At 39.8% G+C, this 23,534-nt stretch overlaps 1 protein-coding gene across 2 annotated transcripts in view; it reads left to right on the top strand.

Annotated features, from left to right (window-relative positions):
• The window catches only part of PRKN (parkin RBR E3 ubiquitin protein ligase), a 1,222,813-nt gene that overhangs the window by 805,388 nt on the left and 393,891 nt on the right, over positions 1-23,534 (top strand). For both annotated transcript variants that reach the window (XM_030556702.1, XM_030556701.1), the window contains one exon: positions 1,975-2,111. In XM_030556702.1, the coding sequence (XP_030412562.1) occupies positions 1,975-2,111 (137 nt within the window). The remainder of the gene's footprint in view (positions 1-1,974; positions 2,112-23,534) is intronic.

The raw sequence follows: 23,534 nt of genomic DNA, 5'->3' as shown, positions 1-23,534 counted from the left end.
GCACCCCCCCCCAAAACAAAACAAAACAAAAACCAAACAAACAGACCCAGAAGGCAAATAAAAAGAACATTTTTTTTCATGATTTGCATGGTAATCTCATGGTTTGGGGGGCTTTACTCTTGATTTTGGAATGCTTGTGGTGGGCAGTAATGCTATGGGGCCAAAGACAGGTAAGAGATGGTACACAGCTCATATGCAGGGAATAACTTTATCAAAGGACATAGTTGCTAACTCAGTTTCAAGGTAACTGCACCTGTATTCCCCCCTCTGTGGTCGACTCCAGAAGTGCCTAGTCAGGTCTCAGATCTCCAGTCATTACCTGTCTCTGGGCAAGAACCCTTGTCCCACTTCCTTTTGACTGGGAGCGGTATTCGGAAGGGGTTAAGGCTGCACAGCTCCCTGCCTTACACTGTGATATTCCCAGCAAGACAATCTACCTAACCGCCAGTGCCTGTGTGTTGCTTTCGTTCCAAGGGTTAAGAACAGTGTTTTTGCTGGCCATTCTAAGCAAGCACATTTTTATTATGAGACTAGCACTGCAGAAGAAACCAAGAAAAAACATGTTAAAATCTTACAGAGGTCACCTGTCAGTCTTCAGTGGCCCTAGTAGGCCAGTGTCTTTCCAACCCTTCCCTAAGGTTTGAGGCTCCCATGGACAAGAAGATCCTGTCCATTTGCTATCAGAAAGAAGGCCACAAGTGAGTTCAAGCTCATCCTTTTATATCAAACCCTTTCTTTGTTTCCTAGTCTCTGGAAAACCCATCCTCACCATTATATGCAAACTTCCCCACGCAGGAGAACTTCTCTGGAGTTGTTTAGTCTCAGTGACTTGCCTTATAATCACTCACGCCTGTTGTTTCATTCGTAGAGTTGCTCCCATGGAATGGAATACAATCATACATAAATCATTCATAATGGCAATACAGTTGTCTCCAAAGTCAATGCATAGAGTTGCAATATCTGTCACAGTTGTTACTTCAGAATTGACAATGAAAGTAGATACACCAAAAGACGTCTTTAGTTAATTTATGCTAGTAGTCTCAGAACGTTGTTCCTGCCATTCAGAAGACTATTGTTAGTGATTTCAATAGTTATAAAATATGGATAGTGGTTTTCTTTAATTTATATCATGCTGTAGAAAATTTTAATTGTAAGATATTCTGGCTATAGCCTGTATGGAAGTCATAAATATATCATTTATTGTTTCTACTGTTATATACATTTTGGGGTACCTATCCCAGAAATGTCTGGGCAATAAAGCAAAATTATATTGTAATTTTTCAAAAGCATATTCACACTCCAGTGTATGAGTCCAAAAAGGGCACTGGGAGTGTTTCTGATTGGACTGCAGTGTTCCCTGTCCTGCTGGTGCAGCAGCTATGTTTGCGGCTTGTGCAGTTTCTGAGGCTGGCTCCACCACTGGGAGAAGCTGTTGCTTCTAAATTGTCCTGAGTGCTCTCCCTCTGCACCTCCATAGGTATTCTGCCTGCTTCAGAACTCTGCATGCAGAATTCTTCTAGTCATTGTTACCAGTCCAGTGCCCTTGCTATCACGTGGCAGTGGCCAGTAATGCCACTACAAGACCAGCCCTCCTTGTCAGGGTGTGAGGGCAGCCTATGAACTCCTTCACATACTTTCTTTAGCCTGTGTCTCAGATCATCCCTCTATAATACCATCTCCTCTCTCTCCACGCTAGCCTCTTGGCTCTCCTATACACGATCTTACCCTGTTTTATGAGAGACTCTTCTGGAGTGTCTGCCCATTTGAACAGCTATCTTTATTTTTCTTTGCCTATTTGATTCTTCACCTTCCTTCAAATATCCAATGGAAGGCCATGCTGGCATATGATTCTACATAACCAGATATTTTTAATTTTGTAACTGAATTTTTAAAATGAAATATTTTGAAATAATCGATCTAGACAATACGGGATACAATAAAGTAGCATTGCATTGTTTTTGGTATTTTTAACAGAAGTCCTGTGCTAGTGTTCCAGTGCTTGCATCGCCATGTCATTTGCCTAGACTGCTTCCATTTATATTGTGTGACTATGCTGAATGATCGCAAGTTCATCCATGACCCCGTGCTTGGCTACTCTCTCCCATGTGTTGGTAAGTTTTTGGTTTTTTTAAACTATTCTTGCCCTAACCTGCAGAAAAATACTGTTGATTTCAAATCAAGTTGTGGGGTTTTGTGCATGTAATTTTTAAAATATATCTATGCAATTATAATGTATATTAGTAGTTGTTTCATCTGATGGAAAATATTTTTGTTATTGAAATGGCCCTTCTTGCTTTGCAGATGAACTGGCTCTGGACTATTAACTTGATTCTAAAGGGCATTTCTTTTATGAGCAAATGCATACAGTTTTCACATTAGGATGTCATCATCCTAAAGCTAAAGGATGATCACAATAAGCTGAACCAAAAAAAAAAAAATCCTTGATGACCTCTAAATCTCTTCTTTTGAATCAAATAAATTAACTTTTTTGACCTATCTTCAAGTGCTAGTAAGAAAAGTACTGTAATAAGAATTTCAAATAGCTTTCTGGTTGTTGAAGTTATCTCTACTAATTGCCACTGCGTAGAATGAAATACAGATGACCCAAGGAATGTGTTATGTTATCTACTGTACCTGACTAGGAAGTGAAGTTTGGCTTATGCAGAATAAGAAGATATATTTTGAATCTCAAAGATCTGTTTTGACAGATCAGAGACAAAAAGTTGAATCTATTACATTGTCACATAGAGAGTAAGGCTCTTACAAAGTTGCTGTGTAGGACTTCACTAGACTTTATTTTATAAATTACCTTCCCTTCACTATACAAGCTGTAAGTAAAATGGATTTGCATTGGCTGTTAGAACGAATAGCTAATCAGTTTCATATCAACAGATGGAAGAATAATTGCTGACATTTCTTATGAGAGTGACACATTCTACATCAGGGCATGCCTCAAAGATACTAAATCTACAAGAATTAAAAACAATTCAGATTGTCTATATTTACAGCTACTTTTAATTATTTCAACAGCATCTTAGCAATGACCACAAGTTCACATTTCATGACAGTGCATATGCTGCATATGTTTTTTAGCCAAGTCTTGTTTTATACATGGTATCCTCATCTGCTATTGCTTTGTGCAATGGAATTATATTGCATAAAAAGCTTCTATTTCTTCACCCCCAAATAAATAACAGATCTAGTGCAGTTTGGTTAAGATGATTTGTTCTCCTCCTGGTGTTCCTTCCTTGGTTTTCCCCATGATGATGTCTGGATATTCAATGCTACTCTGTCCCCCTGCCTCCTTCCACCACAAATTAATCAGTTTCCTGCCCCACATACAAATTAATTCTTTTTTCCACTCTGTCTCTCAGTACATCGGTTCCCTTTCCAGTTCTTCCATTTGCTCCCCAAATTAATCTGACCTCAGTAGCAGTTTTTCAAAACTGTAGCAGCCAGCTCAGCCCTCTCCCTCAATCAGACTTCTTACTCCTGTAGCACTTCCCCAGATTCAGCCCTGATGTTCTCACCTGATGGCTCTTCACCTCTGCTCCTAGCTGCGTTATTGTATGTATGTATTTGATTGCTGGTATTACACCCACAGTGTGCTAGGCACTTCCAACACATCTTGCAGCACCATTTTCTCAGTCCAGGGATTGTGCTCTACTTGTTCCCTTGCTTTGAGAGGACACCAGTAAATCTTCTGTGATTTTTGTCCCCTACCTGGAGATAAGGGGCTAGGTATCTTCTGCTCCCTTCTCTAGGCGTGGGGTGGGTACTGCTGGAGCTGAGTGGTTGGAGAGATCTGAGGGAAGGCATGGGAGGAAGATGCACAGAGGCAGAGTACAAGTGCTCAGGGCCTTGCCTCACCGGGGTGATGGGGGGACAGGCTTTGTCTAAAGTAGTGGGAGCCTGAAAGATTCAGTGGGAACAGTGACTGCTCCACTGCCCAACTGAGGCAGCATGCATATAGCTCACCTCTAGGCCTGATAGTATAACAATAGCTGCTGGGCTCTCACCAGTCCTCAACGACAGTACTGAGGACTGGTGAGATTTTTACTGTTATAAAGATACTCTTCCCAACAGTATTACCAACCTTAAGGGCTCAAAAATCATGAGTCAGAAGTCAATAATCATGAGATTAAAATAATAATAATAATAATAATAATAATAATAATAATAATAATTATTATTATTATTATTATTATTATTATTATTATTATTATTATTATATTTTTTCTTTTTCTTGTTGGTTTTTGAGACTAAAGGATGTACCAAGGTCACATTTTCAAGCTTTTCTCTGTAACCATGAAGGCTAGTGTTGTATCTTTTGCTCTTGACCCAACAAAAGTAATGGAAATCAACCACATAGGCACAGCTGGACCCTAAATACCTATGTTTAATAAATATGCACAAACATGGAAGGCCTAGCTACATACACACTGCTTCCCTGGCTGGCTCTAGTGGCTTCTATTACATAAAACACAGTGAGCACCACTAGAGTGCTCATAAACTATTTAAATGTATATTGTCCTATTCCTACATACTACAACTTACTATACAAACAAACAAACAAACAAACAACCCTGGAAACTGAGATTCTCATATAATTGCATGAGGATTCGAGAATAACAGCAAATATCTTGGGACTCATGATACAATCATGGGCGTTGACAACCCTCCAAAAAGGTCTAGAAATATCTGGGTTTTTTAAATGAAACTTGGGATTCTGTAGAACCTGGTGGTATTTGTCCTACTTGCCCAGGAAAACTCCCTAGTCAGCCTGTACAAATGGAATTTAGAGCCTCTTCATCTCCAAATCATAAACTTAATCTGAGCCCCAAGTTGGTAATGATTGAAAGGTCACTGATTTTTGTCCTATGTGAAAAGAGTCAGTGATCTCAGTTCAGTTTCTGGTGGATAGATGATGTTTATATATCATCAGAACTGATTTTAGGCTGACAGTTATCAGCAATCTCATCATGGATGGTCCATGAATTGGCCTTGGGGGCAAATTTCAGAAGGTATTTAGGCACCTAAAGATACAGATAGTGGGATTTTCAGATGCGCTTAGGCACCTAGCTCCCATTTTTAGGTGCTTAAATACATTTTGAAATCTGGCCCTTGGTCACTGATTACCTTGTTCCTCTTATAGATAGTCCATCAAAACAGAGTGCCAGAACTGTGGGGCAATGTTGGAAAACATGAGCTGCTGTTAGCTGCTCTGCTTCTTTCAGCAATGCAGACTTCAGCCACCAGAGCTATCAGTCCAGTACCTTTCACCAACTGTAAATTCAAATAGAAAAATAGAGGACAATAACCTTTGATGTTGATTTACAAACATCATGGCAGTGCTTATTAAACAATACCCTATTGTATAAATTTCATATTTAATCCTTAGGAAAATATAGATATGTTTGACTCAACTTTTTCCAGCTTGCACCTGTGAAAACCCAGAAATTATTTCCTCTCAAATAAAACAGGTGCCATTGTGCACACTAATAGATTATTATTTATCTTACTGTGACAATATTTGTCCACTGCAATTTCTCACTACCAGGAATTAACCCAACACGTAAAGCTAGATCTGAAATTCATCAAAGTTTGGAGTGTTGAGATCTGAGGTTTGGTTTGGGCTGATCTCTGACAGGAATATGGAACTAACCCACTTTTAGTATAGTAAGACCAATATTGTGATAAGGTAAACAACTATTAAGTGCACACAAGCAAATATTTCTTTATAAAGGTCAAATCCTTACACTGTGTCATTGCACACATATTTAAAAAGTAACAAATTCACGCGCTAGACGTATTTATGGTACTGTACATGGGAAACATTAATGTCACAGCTTCGCTCTTCTACAAGTGTTATTTCAGTTGTCCACTTTCAAATAAAAGTGGAATTACTTAAAATTCACTCCATTTGTCTAATGCATGTCCTGGAACAGTAAAGTTGGGCTTACTCTTGTAATTAATCTTATTTAGGTTGTTTGCATGTGCAAATTAGTTCTCTTTGCAGTGTTTTTGAACAATATAGATAACATAATGGACATTGCCTGAAGTTTCCATTAACATTTGACTTGCTGTTCTGATTTTTATACAGACATAACAGATTTTTAATATCTTTAATTGAATCAATCTAGAGGTCAAAATACCATACACAATTAAAGAAAAATAAACAGCAGCAATTACAGCAAAAGATCACTATGACTGACAAGATCAGTGTTACCATATTCGCATTATAATTTGAGTAGGCAAAAATCTATGGCATGGATTTTCGATCAACAACGCTTCTCAGATAAATAGAATCACTTGCTGACATACTCTGAAAGGTGGATTGTTATTACATGTGTACTTTGCCTGGTCATACCGCTTTTTATCTGATTTCTGTTGCCTGACTGACTTAAGCAGAAGACAGTATAGTGTTAGAAGGCAAGTTATATCAGCTTATGATCTATGATCTATCACTTTGAAAATGACATAGCATCACTCAATTCTTGTATTAAATGTATCATGCTGATTTTTAGAAGAATGAAATTAATTCTTTAATGCCTAGCTACTATCTAGCATTATTCAGCACCATACCAGTTGAAAATAGGCAACATCCAGGTCTACTGCTCTGATTACTAGAACTCCAGTATGTTGATAGGGTTAGTTGCTCAGAATAATGTAGCAGCCCTTGTATCAGCAGAGACAAAGAATTTGAAGATAGAAGGTGGTTGTATTATACTGATCATTAAAATAAAAAAAAATTACAAATTATATTCTCTCTGCCCTTGTTTTATGGCAACAAAAAATGTATCCCATCTCTCTGTATGGTGTCTTGTATTAATGAGGCTTCATGCATAGAAATTTCTATGAGTGGTGACCTCTAAGTGTCTTTGAAATAATTAATAAGGTGCTTAGAGGGACAATTTTGCATATGCATGAAAGATGATTTATGGTTGTTCAGTTACTGTGCAGGGCACTGGAATCTCGTTGCATTACCTCATACAGGAAATGTATACACACAGTATATTAGCCACTTTAAAGAGGCACTGTTCTTACCATCACGACTCCATTTAAAAAACAGAATGATAGCAATAAGGTGTTTTAGCCCATAGGGTAGTATGTATGAGAAAACAGGTCTTTGACAGAGGAAAAGATGAGGAGGCCAGGGAAATCCAAGGTTTTACATTGCTGTAAACATACTGCGAAAATGTTACCATATGTGTGATGTATTTTAAAGAGGTCTGGATAAAAGATGCTATTCTCATGATCACTGTAAAACTCTGTTGAATCTGGGCCTAATCCTGCTGCTACCACATATCAATAAGTGCAATTACTGCCAGTGTGGGTATGGAACTGCCAACAGAAAGGAAAAGGTTCTAAAGTATAATAAATTGTTTTAAAGAGCCATCTTCCATTGAAAGAATGCTGCTGGTGAATGATTAAGGAAGCACACATTTTAAGATTAAACCATTTTATCCCCATCGTATTCCATTTGTGAAATGACTGGATGTTTTTGCACTATGGAAAATGCTGATGTAGCGATAAAGCTATGTACTATCCATGAGTACAATAGTTACAAAAAGAGGGAATAAGAATAGTTGTCAGTATATTTTAAAAGGCTGAAATGTGTAGAGTAAGTATAGTTATGAGTAAAAGGAAGGAAAAAGGCAAGATTTTATATTTAATTACTCACGAAGCACACTTGAGTCTCCTCTGTTCTGCGTAATATAGACAAACTCCTCTGCAATCTACAGAATGTATGAAAGAGATTTTAAATTCAAGTTCAGTGGTCTATGAACAGAGCATTCTCAAGGATGGGTATAGGAAGTGGTGGAAGTTTGATAGGGCTATGATGTAAAGAAGAAACATGCTTCTACAACAAGGTGACTTGATTGTCAGGACTGCTCATCAGTCAGCAGTAGATGCAGCAGATGCATCTTCAAGATCAATGGCAACTGCCCTTGTGATGTGACATGAATCATGGCTTCCCACTTCAGGGTTTCTAAGGTCCAGGACACCATGAGGGACCTGCCCTTTGAAGGAAAAAATCTTTTCAGCCAAAAGACTGACGAGTCCTTACATACTGTAAAGGATTCCAGGGCCACTCTCCATTCCTTAGAAATATATACTCTGCCCTGAAGAGAAAATTCCACGGGCAACCATACAAACCTCACTCAACAATTTTACACCAGCAATCGTATGAGCCACCCCATAAAGAGGGAAAGGGTTCAGACGTGCCATTTCTCTGTATCTATTATGGCAACATCATCATGCCAACCCCCAGTTCCTGGATAAAAGATGTAGTGAGTGGGAGTTAAAGAGCTGCAAACGAATGATGCCACCATCTGCTGATTCTCAAACATTCCAGCTATGCAATCAAATTGACCTGCCTGTCCCCTCCAAAGCCCCATCTCTGCTCCTTTTTGAGATCCATTCTCATGAGTAGATTCTCAAACAGAAGTAGAATCTCTCCTGCAGCAAGGAGCAATAACATGGTGACACTGGGATTTATAATTCCATCACTGGAAAAGTACATGTGGGTTAGAGCTCTTGGTATGAAGGATGCATATTTTCCTGTGGACATTGACCTCACTCACTGACTTTTACTCAGGTTCATAGTTGGCCCCAACCATTTTTAATACAGAGTGCTCCCATTTGACCCTACAGTACCTAGAGTCTTTACTAAGGTCTTTTCAGTAAGAGCAGCTTGTATCAGGTATCATGGCTTCATCTTCTTCCACTGTCTCAACAACTGGCTTCTCATTGCCAAGAGACATCAAGAAGCATATGAGTCAACTTTGTCAGTGCTTCAGCTCTTCCCTTCCCTAGGGGTCAGCGTAAACTCAAAAGACTCTGTCCTCACTCCAATACAGATTTTAGACTGTATCAGAGAAGATCTTGTCTGTCCTAGGTCAAGTTCCAGGTGATGAACAACCTCATATATCAGGCCATGAACAACCTTTAATGTCAATCAGAATTTGTCTTTCTCTCTTGGGACACACAGCTTCATGCACTTCTGTCATGCCATTTGCCAGGCTCCATCTTCATTGCCTGCAGTCATGGCTTCAAACAGTACAATCACCAAACAGCCCACGAACACCATAGTAACAGTTCCCAGCACAGTAACATCATCTCTACTAAGAGGGACCAGTTCTCATCAAGTGTACAAGGGCGTTCTCTTTCTTTCCCCCTCACTAGACAGAATGATCTTTACAGATGCCTCCTTTTAGGCTGGGGAGCCCATATGAACAGCCACACAGTGGTAGGGTACTCAGAAAGCCCATAAGGCCACGATGTACGTCAACATTCTGAAGTTGCAGGCAGTCTAAGAGAGTTGCAAAGCATTTCTCCCATTCATCCAATGTCACCATGTCCTCATAATGTTGGACAAGATTATGACTGTCTTTTACATCAACAAGCAGAGAGGAGCGAGATCTAGTTCCCTGTGTACAGAAACAGTCCATTTATGGAATTGTTACATCAGCAATCAAAACTCCCTGTTGGCAGTTTACCTTCCAGGGAATCAGAATGTGCTGGTGGACTCCCTCAGCAGGCATTGTTATTGACGACAAGTTGGAGCTACATGACTCCACAGTAAATAGTATTTTTGCTCTCTGGGGAACCCAGACAAGGGACCAGTGTGCCTCTCAAATGAACAAGTAGTGAAACTGAACAGGGAGATTTTGGCAAACCAGTAAAGTGCCTAAAACCACTATGGCTTATTGTTAAAAGCAAGCCATTAAATAGTTTTAGCTTGACTAAAGCAGGAGAGGAGCGGGGAGTTTTGGGTGCCACAGAAAGGACAGTTTGACCCCGTGTCCTTCCTGATAAGAATTGTGTTGAAGTTGCTGATACATGCATTTTAAAAGAGCAGGATATGCCCCAGGTATGTCTATTGGGGTCTCAATGCTACAAACTCTGGAAAAACCCGCACCTGGTTAATCAATAATCAGAAGGAACCTCTTGCTTGATTATTGAAACTGCTTACTTAACAAGATTTTTTTAAAGGACATGTCATTCTGTTACTAAGGCATAAATAAGGGGAAAAAGCTTGAGATAGTTGGACTCATTTGGGGACTATTTTGGACTTTCTTTGGACTCTCCCTCTGGATACATCTTGTGGTCCCACTGGCAGACAGAAGATTTGGCCACCGGAAGCCTGCCGCTGTGTCACTCGAGAGCCACACTCAGCTTTGGTAATTATGAAGGGTTGGGGGTGTTTTACTAATCTTGTTGTGGACATGTGCAAGTGCTTGAGACTAAGTAAAGTTTAGCTTTAAGTGAAAGCACTCTTGTGTTGTCCCGTTTGTGCCAGCCATCTATCGATTGGACGGCCGTGTCTCCCCTGATTTATATCCTGACACCTCCTCGCACAGAGTAAAAGTTACCAAGAGCTTTGGGTTGAAAGAACCCCGGGTGACACAACTGCTCAAGAGGTGCTTTAGGGCATTATTCTCAAGATGACACTCTACTCCTTCTGTGGTCAGATCATCTGAACTATGCCTTCCCTCCTTTGTAACTCCTAACTCAAGTCTTATGGAAAATTTACCAGGACAGGGCATGAATCATCCTCCTGGCCCCCATCCGACCCAGACAATTTTTGTTCCTGTGTCTCCTATGCATATTTTTTGGTCCCCAATCAATATTCAGCCCTTCTACAATCTCCTGACTTGGGGGAAGGGCAGAATCAAGTATTCCCACCTCCAAGCATTCCATTTCAGCGTGTGGTTTTTGGATGGCTGCCAACTTTAGAATGTTCATCTCTGAATCCATGCAAAGCATCCTTACTAACAGTCAAAAAGATGCCACTAGTTAGACTGTCTACACTCCAGGCCTTACAGCTGTGTCACTGTATGGTTTCCCATGTAGGTTTCCCGTTGCCAGCTGGAGAGAGCTCACCTTTCCACCAGTAAGGAAGCTTACTCACCGAGAGGACTTAAATCTTGGGAGTTTTTTGGTGCTCACCAAGCAATCCTTCGACCTGCCATATTCATTGGAGACAGAGTTTTATTGTGTTTACACCGTAAGTTCCCTCCCAAAGTTATCTGAAGTTGCACCTGAATCAGTCAGTCCACTCACCTATGTTTTTTCCAAAACTATATGAATCTGAAGACCTGAGGAGACTTCATTCCCTCAGTGTGAGATGACCCTTAGTCTTTTACCTACAAAGGATGAATCCAGTCAGAAAATCTTCCAGGCCGTTTCTTGCTGTATTGCAGTGTTTCTCAAACTGGAGTCGCCGCTTCTGTAGGGAAAGCCACTGGCAGGTCGGGCCAGTTTGTTTACCTGCCCTGTCTGCAGGTCCGGTCGATCGCGGCTCCCACTGGCTGCGATGGCTGGGGTCAAGGAAGTCTGAGGGCTCAAGAAATTGAAATATTATTTCAGCCAAACCTTTGGAATCATCTTCCCTATAATATGGGAGGTGGGTGCCTGCAGATAGCCAGGTTGTTATAATGAAAAGTTAATTCTAGAGCTGAAGTTTCACAATGGCTGCTGGAAGAACCTCTATCACGCTTTCACACCGTGTTCTCCCAGTGTGGACTGCCAACAGTGAACCCAGTAATTTTCTACAGGACTTCACTGGCCTAGAAAGACACGAGTCTAATTCATAGGCTGGAGTTGGAAGCCACCCAAGCAGCATCTCAGATCAATGAGCAGTGAGCAACACTGGCTGAAACTCAAACAGAGAAGACTTCATGTTTGTTCCCTCATGACATTGTACTGTTTCTGCAGCAGTAGATTGCTAGGTCCAGATCTAGGAAATTTTGTCTGTAAATGAACATGAAAATATTTCAGAGCGAGTAAAACTAGACTTCATGATGTAGTGGAGACAGCCAATATTCACAAGCTGTCAAGTACATTGAGCAGTTCTTCTCTCTGCAGATCTGTGGGGGTAAGTGAAGAAACCCTTCTCCCTCTTCTGTATAGTTACAGCATGTGATCTTAAAAAAATCTGTATTACAATAGTAAAGATTCATCATGAGGCTTCCTTCAATAGCTCCTGCTGTCTCCCCTATCACTTCTTCACCAGGAGCAGAGCATCTGTAAATGATGGTGACCTGCGAGCACAAAGCTGGCAGACAGGGCATTTAGGGGCTACCTGTATTGATAGTGAAAGATAAAAGATTATTATTTATAATCGTGTCTGGAAACTCAATGGCTGTATCAAGTTCTAGTGGTGGATCTTTAAAAGCAGATCTTTTGTGCTGTCAGGAAAGGTGTGCCCAACCTCAAACCAAAGCAGATAGTGCTCAGTCCATGAGAGGGGAATATTTTTCCTGCATATTTCCACTTCCAAGCCAAACACCAGGAGTAAAATCCTAACTCCACTGAAGTCTCTGGCAGTTTTACCATTGACTTCAGTGGAGTCAAGATTTCATCCCAGATCTAGAGTGCACCTGGCCTTTTATGTGGATTCTACAACTTGGAACAGTTATGTGGTTGCTATGGCATCCATGAAATTTTGAACCAATAGAGAAAAAACATATTCCAGACTAACAATGAAGTCACCAAGTAGTATCCGTCTCATTGGTCACTGACTTACACTCAACATCATGAAGCAAGAAACTGGCTTCCTATATTATTTTCTGAAAATTCAGTCATGAGAGAGAAGACTTGAAAGAATGAACAAGATACAGAGAAAAAGGTGGGGAATAGATGGATAGGAGAGGAAGGAATCATGGACTGAAAGGGAAAACTGGAGGAACTGAGAGGGGGAAGGAGGTAGGAAAGAAAGTGTTGAAGTGCATAGGAATGAGTGAGTGTTAAAAAGAACAAAAGATAAGAGGGTAAAGTTAAGGGAAAGGAATAATGAGAGGGGTAAAGACACAGGAAAGATGAAATGGGGGAATAATTGTTTCATGTGATATCCCACGTTATAATTTGTATGTCTTCTATGGCAGCATTGGTTGGTTGAGGAATATATATATGTGTATATGTGGGTAACCCCAAATAGAATTTGAATCCAGAAACATGGCAGTAGCTTGTTTCATGTTTGGACTCAGTTCTGTGGAGGGGAAACATCTAGCCTTTGGTCTTGAAAAGATTGAATAGATAATAGCAGATACCAATTATTACAGAGAAATCCAGAGGAAGTTCTTATTTATACTCCTGTAAGTGCTGGTGAAAGACGGAGGTCTGACCTTTCCATGGCAAGGTAACTACAGGTTTCCTGTTGGGTTGGTTTATAACTGAGAGGAGACTCTATGGCAGTGTAGTACCATTTCTGAGAAGTGCTGTACAAGCAGCAGCATCCTCTACAGGGAGAAATCATTACTAGCTGCTTCTTCCGACGACCCATAAATAAGCTGCAGGGACCAATCGTGGCACATTCATCATGTGTTTAGTCTCTGCAGTCTGGTGATTAATATTCCCTGAGTCACTTTCTGAGCTTTGGTCTCCCACATGGCAGCCTGTAAAGCTACTGCCACATCACAGAACCTGCTAAGGAAGTTGTTCTTCAAGTAGAAGTTGGCTTTAATTAAATTTCTGTGTCTGGAAAGTTAAAATCTAATTTTCTATTTGACATTTTGTATATTACTACTTAGACAAAATTATGAAAACAATCCCTGGGAAGCAGACACTGGCATTATAAGGGGTACAAAAATATTGCATATAAATAATACTAATAATCACCAATCTGTTATAATTTATTGATGTAAATTCTTATTAAAACTCATAAATCAGATTTGTTTTTGACATAGCAGATGTACCAAATGACTGCACAAGGTAGTGGGTACTGGTGGGGGATTTTAACAAGCACCATGATTCAGACTCCATCTCCATGAAATGCGACATTAGTTAGGAGTTTTCTATCCTCCCAGATGCATTGTTTTTTAAAAAAGAAATGAGGAGAGGGGGCAGGCAAGGTGTCTGAATGACCCAGAGGACTGGCAGTGAAATAAAGATTTCTAGGTCATGGACTGGATTTGAACCAAACACAGCAGTGGCTGAAATTGTCATCTGATGTGAGTGGCCTGTGTGCAGTAAGTTGGTGCTTTTCTTTCTATCTCTAGTGGATAAATATTCACTTTTCAAAACTCATCATCTCAGCTTGCACTAATTTGTATCCTGGTTTTCAGTCTCAAGAAAAAGGCAAAAGGTTACATGAGCATGGAGATGGAACTTCGCTCTCAGAGGAGAAGCATTCTCTGAAGTGAGGCATGTAGGTGGGGCAGCATGATTACACTTTCACAGCTGTTCCACCAGGGGGATGTAATCTGCAGAGTGGTTTTGTCAACAGTCTTTTATATTAAATAAAAATTATTTTAAAAATCAGAACCATTGCAAAATTGTATCATATCGCTTGTGTCAACATGTAAACCAATGAATCAGGCAGCAGCAAGCTGACATCTCCACACAGCCTGATATATTTTTATTTAAGACCTATTGCCCGAGACCTGTTTCAAGTGAAGACTCTTGTCCTGGTTACTGCTGGATGATTTACCTGACTGTAATTCATTATGGTTTAGTCAGTGTTCTAGATGGATTGTTACTGTCAACATGCAGAATATCTAGATGAGGCTCTAGCAAAGAGTGTTCATGTTTGGGAAACAGGTCAGTGGGACTACTTGCCTAAGCAAGTGCTACTCAAATTAAGTAAGGATTTCAGAATCAGGACCCATGGTAGCAAAGACATATAAAAATAGCAAACCATCTATATTGATTTGCCAAAATTACAATTTTGCAAAAAGGGTTAATTTTATTCATGAATGAGCATGTGTGTGCACAGAGGCCCTGATTCAGAAAGACACTGAAGCATGAGCCTAATTAAGCACAAGGAGTTCTACTGAGGTCAATGGAACAGTTCACCTGCTTATAGGTAGCTATCTGCATAGGTACTTTGGTGAATTTGGGCATTAGAGGGGAATGTTGAAGGACTAACAGATTGATTTACTCAATTTCCCATTTAAAAAAAATGCTTAGTAATGATAAGCAATGACCACAGCAACAGCACTTGCCAAGCAAATTTAGAGTCAGTGCATTTCCTGTAATATTGTATGCTTTGTTCTTAAAAATGAGGAGGGATACTAACAGTTTGAATGGCGTAATTTGCAAGGAAGGGGTGGCTAGCACTATTGTAGAGGCTCAGGGATAGCCTCCAGTGGGAAATTTTCTGGTTAGAACGGACATTTGATACAATCTAATCCATTCCTAAGGCCAGGGATAAAAGGCAGAGCAAAGAGGACATTAACTCCACCAGAGGGAGAAAAATCTTCCCCCTATCCACCTGTTTATTCAGACACTAGTGTAGCACAAGTGTTGTATTTTTTTTTTTAATGCAAGGAATATGTGCCCCACTAGGGAAGTTTGTCTTTCAGTGCAAGAGGTTAAAGGAAAGGACAAAAGAGAAGTAAAGGATGAGCCTTAAGAAAGTAATACCCATAGCTATGTCCACAAGCAAAGAGAAGACAAGGAGAAAGTACCCCTTGGGGAGGAGGAATGATTCAACGCCACTGGAAAAATCTACTGTGAAATGACTCTGACAACCAAGAGAATGCCAATAATTAGAGCGAGCTTTGGATCATCAGTTTCCAATGCCAATATTTTATGAGTTCCCTGATGGACCTTTTTGGTGATACTACAGCTATCCATTAATGGCCAGAGGTACGCAGAGCAGAGCTTATCATCAGAAATGTCCATTCTGTTCAACAGGTCAATGAAAGACGTAGGATGGAAAATGTTGTAGTTTCTTTTTCCTATGATTTTAATTACTCCCTGCCTGCCACCGCACGTGTGCGCGCAAACACATACATCTAGCTTACACGTGGTTATAGGGATTTCAGTCTTTTAAAAATATTACAGAGGATGCCAAAGACCCTACCTTCTCTGTCAATCCTTTTTCTTCTCATCTCTCTTTCCTTTCTCCCTAGATTCTTGAACTTTTTTTAAAAAATTGGATGTAAAATTGAGGAGCCGTACCAGGATGTGCAACTATAGCCTCTTGGTGCAGTTCTTGGATGGATAAAGCCACACAGGTCCAGCCCTATGCCTTACAACACAACTGAAGCATGTGCCAGTATCCTGCTAATGCATGTGCTGTTGTGGCTCCTATTTATATTTAATTAACCAAATTATGCAGGGTAGATATCCAGCAGTATTAATATTAAATCAGCACACAAAGTAACTGTCATAAACAGATAGTTAAGAGTTAATGCCTCTTTTACCTGTAAAGGGTTAAGAAATTCACCTAGCCTAGCTGACACCTGACCAGAGGAACCAATGGGGGAACAAGATGTTTCAAAAGGAAGGAGGGAAGTTTTCCTTTGTTTAGTCAATTTCAGTTTCAGCTGGAGGAAAAAAAGATCAAGGAACCAGCCTCTTATCAGAGTATTAAATTTTAGAAAGGAATAAATAGGTTTATGTTTATTTCTTTGTAACCTGTCTTGTGTAATTAGAGGAAGAATCAAATTGGGTATTTGGGTATTTTTTGGTGTAACTAAGGTTTTGCCATGGGGAACATCCTCTGTCTTTGGAATCTGTTGTCTGTGAGAGTACCTGGTATGCTAATCTCTCCCAGAGGGCTTTCTTTTACCTTTCTTTTCTTTAATTAAAAACCCTTTTTTAAAATAACCTGATTGATTTTTCCTTGTTTTTAGATCCAAGAGGGTTGGATCTGGATCCACCAGGAGTTAGTGGGAGAAAGGAGGGGGGATGGTTAATTTCTCCTTGTTTTAAGATCCAAGGGGGTTGGATCTGTGAAATTGGTGAAGTCTCTCAAGGCTACCCAGGGAAGGGAGTGCTTGGTGGTGGTGGCGGCAGCCAGACCAGCTCTAAGCTGTTAATTGAGCTTAGAGCTTCTCATGCTGGTCCCCCACATCTGCCCCCTAAAGATCAGAGTGAGGAAGGAACCTTGACAGTAACCATCCCATTTTGGACACAGTGGTCCTGACAGTGAACTCACTTTACACAAATGTGAATTATGAATAACTGAGCTAAAGTCAGGAGTTACAGTGCTGTGAAATTAGTGTAAATGAGATCGAAGTCAGGACATAGAGGGAGGTGGACATCTGCCAGGGAATTAACTTATTAAAATAAAAATCAAAATGCTTTATTTTTTTTGTTTTTCCCCCCTTCTTCCATTTCTTTGTTTCCTTTTACTCTCCTTGCATCCCAGACTTGGCCTATCACTTTCCATACCACATTATTTCTGTTTGCAATTTGTCTAGTTTATTTTTCTTTTCTTTCTGTTCTCTTCCTTGCTTTCCTTGAAAAACAGCATCTATTTTTTTCATATTCACCATCCATCAAGATAATAGGGGAGATGGAATGTCTTTGCTCTCCTACGTGATGTTCTCTTTTATTCTTGTTTCTCTTCCTTTTATTTCTCTTGCTCACCACTATTCATAGCTCTCAGTACACTTTTTGCTGTCTCCTGAATCCCCTCCTCCTCCATCCTTTTTTTCTATTCTTCTCTAGGGTTTACTATCTCCTCCCTTTCTCTCCCTTCAAATTAGGATTGCAGTCTCTCTTGATGTCTCCTGTGAGGTTGTCAAACAGATCGGGTCCCCAGGATGGGCAGAGTGAAGAAGAGGGACTCAGGAGGAAAGGTAGAAAGGGAACCTCTTTTTCTGCCCATGATCATTGGGAGAGGGTGTTCAATGTCGTTGCTTGGATTGAGTAGGTTCTGTGAACCAGCCACCTTTGGGCCAGGTGGCTGGTCTCTTTCCTTCCTTTTGTTGGTTGGCTCCTCTGTTTCCAACCACAATCTGAGGAACCAGCAAACAGAAAGAGCAAGAACATTCTCAGCCACTGTCATTATGTAGGGTTGCCAGTTTTGGTTGGAGGTATTCCTGGAAGTTTCATCACATGACCATCTTTAATGAAAGATTAATTTTTTATTCCTGGAGACTACAGGGCAATCCTGGAGATTGGCAGCCATATCAGTATGCTAAGTTATCTGAACAACACTCCTAGTGGAAGGAGGAAAGAGGAAATGATGGTGGTATATTGAGGACTATGTTGAAACTGGAAGTTATCACTCTAGGGGGCCAGGGTGTTTCATGGTCCTGTTTGCTTGCAGGCTATGGGACTCTGTAGGGAAATGTGTGATCAGAGTCAGTATGGAACAAGCCAGCCTAGAATAAGGTGGGGGTGAGTTGTGCCTTGCTGCCTTATGGAGCAGCCTGCTTTGTTTCTCCGTGTTTTTGGATTCTTGCGTGTTATCATCTGGAATTCTAAGAAATAAAATAGTGTTATGTTGCAGCCTTCCAGAAGGAACATTGATGTTTTAATCTAATTTCTCTGAGTTAAAGCCAGGAACATACGTTAGAGATAAAAACTTCCTGATAGCTCGGCCCATGTCTGCTGCATGCAGGACAAATCCACTGGTAAATGGAATGCAGGACTATCATGTTGAAGCAGTTTTGTCCTGTGAAATGGCTCATTCTTGGCAACCTTTTCACTGACCATACTATCCAGGAAAAAACTCGAGTGTAGTCCTATTGTTTTCTCCTCTTTTCCTCTGCATCCACACACACCCATGCGGAAAATGAGAGCCATCTGTGCGGTTTGCAGCCAGTTAAAATGTGATCTAAAGCATCAGAAAGTTGAAAAGTCCGGTTGTTTGATTTCTGCTGTGCCTGTAATGTAGTAAATCATAATACCAGGGACAAAGGAAACTCAGCTTGTCAGTTAAATAGGGTAGCTGGCACAGTCAGATTTTGTTTTTCATGATCCATTGCCCCAAGTAATATCCTCTATTTATATCACTGCTGGAGGAGGGCTGGAATTATGGAGGTGTTTTTTGGTAATAGCTGCTAGCAGGGGGACAGCATATACCAGGGAGACTGGAATGAGACTCTCAGGTAAATAATAAGCACTTTAGAAAAGCTACCTAATTACCTAATTTACTACTTGGAGCTGTTCCAGTCACTTGCGAAAATAATGTGCATTTTGTAAAACTGCCTAATTATTAATTTGCTAAGGAAGCCATTGCAGCCTTTTGGGTAAGTAGCATATATTTTATAAGATTCCATAAAAGTCCCTTATTTAAAAATAAAAATAAAAACCCCTCCCCTCCCCCAAGAAAAGGGGAAAACAAGTTGTGACTGAGAAAATCTTTTGTTTCTCTGGACTCTGTGGTGACTGATAATTTCCCTTATATGAAAATTTATTACTAACATTTATGGTGGTTTTGGTCTGTTACTGAAGAGTACTATAGTATTTCTGTAAAGATCTTTACTTGGGCTTAAAACAATCTTTTCATTTTTAACTGGAAGTACACCTGAGACATTCACACGACCATACTTGTTGAGGGCATTCTGCATGAATGGTGAGATCTGAGGACACTAATGAATCGGACTGAATGCTTGGCTTTTATTAAAACTATAGTACAGAGTTGTGACTTAGTAACCATATAGAATCCTGGCACTATAGATGACAGCATTCCATTTCAGTAAGATAAATAAATAAGTATACAGCATTGCTGTAATTAGTTACGGAAAAGAGACCAACATGCCTGATATATGTTAGAATTAAAATAAATAATTTTCACTTTGTACCCTTCACTGCAGATGGAGTTATTCATTGTAGTGGTGTGTATATATATATTTTCCTCTTTCCACTTGTGATTTTGAAATAGGCTCTCTGTTAACTTTCTTTCTGAACCTTTTCTTTACTGAACTAGCTTTTGTTACTATCATGAGAACAGTACTGTATTTTCTTCACTCTCCAGGGGAATTATTGTATTTTTAAGTGGTGAAGTTCTCTCAGGGGGTTAGGCTTGCTTTTATAGAAAATTATGAGAAGGATAGTGAGAATATTCTTCAAAAAACTGTTAAATATTGACAGATAGTATATTTACCTGAATTAAATATTTAATTGATATTGTTCATAATTATATTACCAATAGAAACAGATACTGTGTTGGCAGCAGAGTTCCTAACACCTAGGGCCATTAATTGCTTATTTTCCCATCAATTAAATTCTATATTTATTTTAACAAGTACAAAGTGTCCAGAAGCATTTGGAAAAAAAAATCAGTACCATGATATTAGATATCATTTTAATTACAGAAGTGAACATAAAAGATTAATTCAGGAACGCATGGTTTAATGGCCTGATCCAGGAAGGTGCTCTGCACCATCATTTCCCACTGACTTCAGCTGGACTTAAGGGTATACAACATCTTCCCACAGTTACTTTTCACCTCACAGGAGCAAAGTGCAGAATTTAAAAAAAGGCATGGCAATCTTGTACTGTATTTCTATTGTAAATTATCAGAGGGGTAGTCATGTTAGTCTGGATCTGTAAAAGCAGCAAAGAGTCCTATGGCACCTTATAGACTAACAGACATGTTAGAGCATGAACTTTCATGGGTGAATACCCACTTCTTTGGATGCAAGACGAAGTAGGTATTCATCCACGAAAGCTCATGCTCCAATACGTCTGTTAGTCTATAAGGTGTCACAGGACTCTTTGCTGCTCTATTGTAAATGTGTCCCCAAAGTGCCCAGCTTCTGTTGAACTCCATGGGACTTGTTCCAGAATCCCAGAACTATAAAATATTAACAAGGAAGAAATTATAACAAGCGGGGAAAGATCCTTTTGGGTTCCATCCTATACCCATTGAAGTAAATTGAGTGTTGCTATTAACTATGCCTTAACCTAGTGAAGCACTTGAGAGCTAGCATAACTTGAAGCTTATGAAAACAACGAGGGGTCTGGTGGCAACTTAAAGACTAACAGATTTATTTGGGCATAAGATTTCGTGGGTAAAAACCCACTTCTTCAGATCATGCTTCTGAAGAAGTGGGTTTTTACCCACAAAAGCTTATGCTCAAATAAATCTGTTAGTCTTTTAGGTGCCACCAGACAACTCATTGTTTTTGTGGATACAGTCTAACATGGCTACCCCTCTGATACTTGAAGCTTATGATTAATTCCATTGAAGTCAATGGGACTACTTATGTGCTTAAAGGTATGCACATTCGTATGTGCCCTTTTGGATCAGGACTTCCAGTGGGTGCAGGATCAGGCTTTTTGTTAGATTGTACCAATTGTCGTACCAAACTGCTTTGTTATTTCCAGATAATCCTGTATTGGTGTTTTTTTTACAGTGCATACAAAATGATCACACTCACATTTTCCAGACCTATTTTGAAATATGAAATCCTAATTTGAAAAATAGTTTTTCAGGTATCCAGAGAGACCTGTGATGCCAGATACATGCTATGATCATCCAGCTGTACAACTGGCCTAATTATATGCTTTGGGCAATGGCTGTTGGAGAATAACAAGGCTTCTGGAAGCGTATTCCCTCCTTCTTTATTTCACATCTTTAATTCTGAGTTGTTTCAGTTAAGTAGAATCCTATAATCGGGTTGACCTTTAAATTCTGGCATAATAAAGTTCAGGATAATAATAACAATATAAAATATATGTCTCCCATTTCATCCTTATTATAATTTTGTTAATATAACGCAGTGAGTGTTCACAGCATAGCAGAGTAGGAGGAATATGCAACACAGTTAATAGGGTCCTGACCCCAAAGGTCTAGCATTCTGAACATACAGGCTGACACAGAACAGCACAATTCCATTTAGTACAAAGAAAGAGGGCGTAATTCAGATGTGAGTCAAAGATGGTGTATCTTATACCTACTTCTGGTTCTCTTGGCCCACGAGCCTCAGCTGCAGGTAAGTGAAGGAGCAGTGTTCCCCTGTATATGCTGGGCTGCTTCCCAAGAATAAGTTAGAGCAGCATGAGGGCTGCTTTAAATGTTGCCAGTTGCCAGTGGCCTCAAGGACCGTTACAACAGGCAGGGATCAGAGAGTGTGGAGAAGTCCTGGCTATGTCCCTTCTCTACAGCCATACGGCCTGTACCTGCTTCAGGGAGGGTGATGACAGAAATAGCTGCTTTGCACCACTGGAAAATGCCCCTTCCATGGCTGGTTATACTGGAATTAGGTCACTTTATGCCAGTGTAGTGGTGCAAGGCAGCAGAGTATTGGGGGTTTCAATGAATTTGTTAATATGTAACTTTTATCCCCTTTCCTCGTGACATTTGAGCGTGACATTCTGCATCTAAGGAAGGTTATGCTCCTGCAAGTTACATGCTGAGAGGCTGGGAGAAAGGACTGCAACAGGAATAGAAATGAACAGACGCGTAAGAAGGTGTTAGTTCAAGTAAACCAGCTTGACTATAATTTACATAATTTTTGCATCTCCTCTGGGCTTCTTGGCATATATGTTACACTAGCTTATACTTCTTTACACTGACTCAAAATACAATTTATAGCACCTTACATTTCACCTTTGGATTTGGCCCAGTGGACTTTCATCATTGGAATGCATCATAGAACAAATGAGTTTTAAAGTGTCTTGTAAAGGAGAATAGTGAGGAAGCCGAACATATATTAATTGGCAGGCTGTTCCACATGTAGGGGTAGCATGGAAGAAGGTACCGAGTTTCCATGACAACCCAGTTTGCCCTTGCTGTCTGGTGAAGTATATCTAGAATGACAGGAAGCAGGGATAATTGAAATGATACATAATAATTGCCTTTTTCTATTACCAATTTTAAGGAATTGTCTACTATATATTGTTTCAGAAACCATGGGTAACATATGCCAAGTCTCATGACCCCAAATAGGATCCTAAAATTGCCACATACAACACATACTAATAGGTTACGATTTTGGAAATGGATTGTCGTCTTTTTTTAGATGTCTGTACAGTGCTTAGTGCAATGGGGCTTTGATCCTTGATTGGGGTTCTTAGGTGTTACCATTCTAGAGTTGTGTGGCTATATCCTTTTGTGAGCTTTGAAAATTTCAACCATTATTCTTTGGTACCAAAATCCTAGTCTTACTAGTTTCAATAGGCCATCGTATAGCACTTGGAATAGTATAGTATCTATGTTTGGGAGGAGTGCTGCATCTCAGCTCTGTAACTTTCTATAATGAGTTTGTCCTACTAACATAAATACAGACACTCAATTTTGAAAATTCTGCTTCTGATAGACCCATCTGGGTGCAGAGATCTCCTCCTTAAGCGCATGAACAGAACATTGGAAAATATAGCCTAAATACCTCGCTAAATTGATTCTTCTCTCCCATACAGAAGGGAAAATAAGAAATAATTCCATTAAAGTCAATGAAAATACTGGAATAAAACCAGAATTAGATTAGAATCACACCCTTAGAATTCAGAAGTATACACCAGTTTTGTTATGCACCTCTACCAGCTCAGTTATTCTGAATGAATCTGAGTGATAATTCTTTGTGTGGGAGTGGTTGTAAAATATAAATGGTTCTATAAACCATATGCTGCATCATACCCAAAGAGCCTGAAAATGTGGTCCTTTGTCATTTCTAAAATCTCACAGTTCTTGGAACATGACATTCCTTTTAATTCAATCATAGCTCTATTTTGAGAAGCAACTTTAGATCTGAAATTAGGATTTAGCACCATAGATATGACACATACAGTATGTTATTGTTTGCAGCCAGAAAGTGTGTACTTAAAAAAAAAAAGTGGGGGGGGAGAGGGGGCGAGAGGGAAAGACACCACCGAAATCTTTGCTTATTTCAGCCACCCAC

The sequence above is a fragment of the Gopherus evgoodei genome, chromosome 3 (assembly GCF_007399415.2).
Source record: "Gopherus evgoodei ecotype Sinaloan lineage chromosome 3, rGopEvg1_v1.p, whole genome shotgun sequence".
Taxonomy (NCBI): Eukaryota; Metazoa; Chordata; order Testudines; family Testudinidae; genus Gopherus; species Gopherus evgoodei.
Note: the sequence above shows the minus strand (reverse complement) of the source record. Positions and strands in the feature narration are given on the sequence as shown.